Below are 3,990 nucleotides of genomic sequence, written 5' to 3' on the forward strand. Positions count from 1 at the left end.
TGGTAAGAGTTACTCTCCATGCCCGCTCCCTCTTATTGAGTCCTGGGCAACCATCACTAATTTGGTTCCTGTCTCTGCATTTGCCTCCTCTGGGGATTTCATATAAATGGAATATTCCAGTATCTGGCCTCTGGTGTCTGCCTTTTTTCACAAAGGTTGATGTTTTCAAGGTTCCTCCACATTGCAGAATGTATCCCTCTTTGCTTTTTAATTTCAATTTTGAAATGGTATATATTCTTTTCTCACATGTTAAACAATTTCCAACTTTACAAAATCTGCTTTTGAGTATGAGTGCAATTTAAACATTTGATTCTGTAGTAAGATGCCTGTTTCAAATTGGACCAGGTAACAATATTTTCACATTTTATTTTGATCTTGAATACTAAACTTTGATGACAGGATACAGATTATGGGATTTAGATATGTCTTTTGGTTAAGTTAATTTTTGTTTGGAGTTTCTATTATTCATTGTATCAGATGTCTTATTGCTTAAATCACATTTGGTTATGCAGATTTTTTGCATGTAATGCAAGGATCATTTAAGTTTTATTTTCTTAGGAATTTTGGCATCACTCTTTGGCAGTCTCAGTGAGATTTTTTTTCTTTTAGTTTTTCATAGGTTATGTCCTGTGCAGTCTATAATTTTTACTCCCATTTTCCAAATACAGTTTTAAAACTTGTGTCGGGGAAGATTTCTCCTATTTTATTACATGCAAATATTTTATCAAAACTCCCAATTTTGCCTTAAGGATTTATTTGGAGCAGGTATTCACTTATTTCACTTTGTAAAGTATGACTTTTAAATTTTGTCCTAGGTTTGACCTAGAATATAAAAGACGACGACAAATTGATAGCTATAATTTAGAAACTTAGATTTCTAAAACATTGTTCTTTTTTGTTTTGTTTAGTTTTGATCATCCGTTATGTAAAAGTGCAGTAGAGAATGACAAGTATACTTCTGTATAGCCTACCCTCTCAAACCACCCCCCACCCCCGCCAAAACAAAAACCCAGTCCCTTTTAAGTGTTACATTAACACGACGGAACTGCTTGGGTTCCAAGGTCATTTGTTTTTCTTCAATGGAACATTTTTTATATTTAATTGTTTCTAAGATTGCCTATTAAATAGGTTTTAGTATATATTAGCATTCCGATCACCGTCAGCATAGATAATAGAATTCCGAGTTACTTGCCACTGGAATACTGATATAGAATTTTCAATTGTACTTTAGGTAGAAGTGAAGAAACAAGGATCATGATTAGCGTGAATTCAGTATCCTGTGTGTTCTAATGGCTAACAGGTTCAGGTTGTCTTTAAGCTTTGTGTTTAAGATAATACTCACTTACATTCATAACGATAAAAAATTCATTAGTATCTCTGCTGCACCTTCATCCTTTGCATTAAGGGGATAATAAAATAGCTTTATAATGACAAAGTTTGTATTTTAAAGCAGGTGTTTTAGCACCTTCAGCGGTTTTGATTAGATATAAACAAAGCAGAAAGCAGAGCGTTACAATCGTATTAAATAGTTTCCCTTGAGAATAGGTAGGTTGGCTGGGCGGGCTTTGGCTGAGGGCCGGGGGCGGTATTGAGGGGAGGTGTTGGGGGCGGAGAGGTACGTATTTCACTGCAAAAGCTGTAGTCAGTCAGTGCCTAGTAGAAATAACCCTTGAATAGCAAGATAATTTTCGTAATACTTGCACCTACGAATTTTGATTCCTCACCCTTTTTAAACGGTGCAATCATACGCTTGTGCCATGTTCAGAACTGTGAACGGTGAGGATTACAGCCCAGCGGTACAGCAACGAAATATCCTCGACTTTGGGAAAGCACATTCCCTACTGTGGACGGACAACGGTAGCGCGAATGATCGGTGTGAAACCGGAGGAAATTGTAGAGAGAGCGGCCAGGACCGCGTCAAGCGACCCATGAACGCTTTCATTGTGTGGTCTCGTGATCAAAGGCGAAAGGTGGCTCTAGAGAATCCCCAAATGCAAAACTCAGAGATCAGTAAGCGCCTGGGATACGACTGGAAAATGCTTACAGAAGCCGAAAAGCAGCCATTCTTCGAGGAAGCACAGAGACTACGAGCCATGCACCGAGACAAATACCCGGGCTATAAATATCGACCTCGTCGGAAGGCCAAAGAGGCCACAGAAATCGCTTCCCGCAGACTCTTCAGTACTGTGCAGCCGAATGCACATAGAGGAGACGTTGTACCCCTTCCCATCCAAGGACGGTTGCGCCAAGGCCACACGTTCACGAATGGAAAGCCGGTTAAGCCACTCACAGCCCACGAACATAAGCAGCTCACTCCTGCCACAGGAGCATCGCAGCAGCTGGACAAGCCTGCGCCACAATAGGGTAACACAGGCTACGCAGACCTGCGGACGTCCCCTTTTACTATAGTTCAGAGCCCGAACTTTCTCACGTTTATTTTCGATGCTGGTTTCCTTACTCTCGCTATCAAAGGCCGTATTCATCTCAATTTTACTATTATTTCACCTGTGACTTAATTTCAAAATAAGTCACATAAACATGTTTAACATATAAAGAATTAGGACCTTACAATATGACTGAACCTTTGTTTATGACTGCTTGAAAGAATACTAACTATTAAGAAAGTATCTTAACAGCACTGAAACTGCTTGAATTCAAAGGCCATCTGTTTTTCCTATCGGTGGAAATATTTTCATATCTAATTTTAGTTGTTCCCGAGATTGGCCATTAGATAGGTGTTCGTATATGATAGTAGTCCGGTAATCGTCAGCATAGACAATAGAATTCTCACTCTTTATTTTAAATACTGTAACTCAAAACTATAGTGCTTCGAGAAACACTCACGGATTTATGGTATAGGGAAAAAACGTCGCACTTCGATGGAAATCTTCCTAACTCCTAAACCACTCCCTAATTAGTGAATACATATGTACATTCTATCTTCTTTGACAGTTTATGTTGGGTCCTATTCCCGTTGTGGAAAAACCAGTTTTGCTGCCATTTGCAACTCAATTCCTTCAGTCCGCACCAACTCTGCACGCTTCGACCTCTATTTTGAACCAATTATAACGTCTATCGGGTAAAAAGAAATCTTTAATTAGCTCCTATGGGACTCACGGTTTCGCCTCTTTTCCGAAGTTTTTCTTTTAACAATGGCAAGGTACTTGTTTCTACTGCCGCTTAACTATTACGTTCCTGCAAGGAAGAGAGAGGGAGAGAGCGAGGGAAGGAGGGAGAGAGAAGGAGAGGGAGAGAGAGAGAGGGAGGGAGAGGGGGGAGAAAGAGGGGGAGAGAGAGAGGTATCATGTCGAGGATATGAACCATTCAGATTATGGCGGTGAGGTGGGCGATGGGAGGAGGGAGCCCCCCGTCTGGTTAACCTGATGAGATGTCAGTGAAAATATAAGTCAAAGGCATTATAAAATTTGCATACAGGCTAAAGTAGAAAACCTGGCAGTTTGCAAAGAAAAGCATCACTTTTTGGAATAAAAATAAGCCGATGGTCAATACGTATCACATCATATGATATATATCAAAGTCAACTTTCCAATACATATATTCCAAACCTTTAAAAAATACCTCAAACAATAAAACTCAAAACACGAAAATAGTATGTATTAGAATGAAATGTCAGGTTTTTGAAAGAAAGTTCAGGGTAAAAAGGGAGTTATCTTCAAAGACTGACTTGTTCCAGAAACAGTATTTCTTAATCGGAGATTCATGCAGCCCAAATGAGAACTGTACGTTGTAATAACCTTTTAAACAACTGCCTAAACTACCTTGTATTTTAAAATATTTTACATACATTTTTACGTATTTGTGCTTTATGTTTAACACCTCTCTTTCCACGTGTTCAGAAATAACCTCCACTATGACCTTCATCAAAATAGGTTATTTTTCCCTTTCTTGAACCTCAAATAAATGAAAATATAAAATATTATGTCCAGTTTCTTTTGTTTAATATAATGTCGGTCACATTCAGTTGGTTTG

At 38.8% G+C, this 3,990-nt stretch overlaps 1 protein-coding gene across 1 annotated transcript; it reads left to right on the forward strand.

Moving 5' to 3' along the window:
- The first annotated feature begins 1,757 nt into the window (after window positions 1–1,757).
- LOC132419204 (sex-determining region Y protein) lies at window positions 1,758–2,409 on the forward strand. The gene is given in 2 exon segments (XM_060003180.2): window positions 1,758–2,144; window positions 2,146–2,409. Coding segments are annotated over 2 exon segments (651 nt in total).
- Window positions 2,410–3,990: the final 1,581 nt, after the last annotated feature.

Source organism: Delphinus delphis, chromosome Y, assembly GCF_949987515.2.
Source record: "Delphinus delphis chromosome Y, mDelDel1.2, whole genome shotgun sequence".
NCBI classification, from domain to species: domain Eukaryota; kingdom Metazoa; phylum Chordata; class Mammalia; order Artiodactyla; family Delphinidae; genus Delphinus; species Delphinus delphis.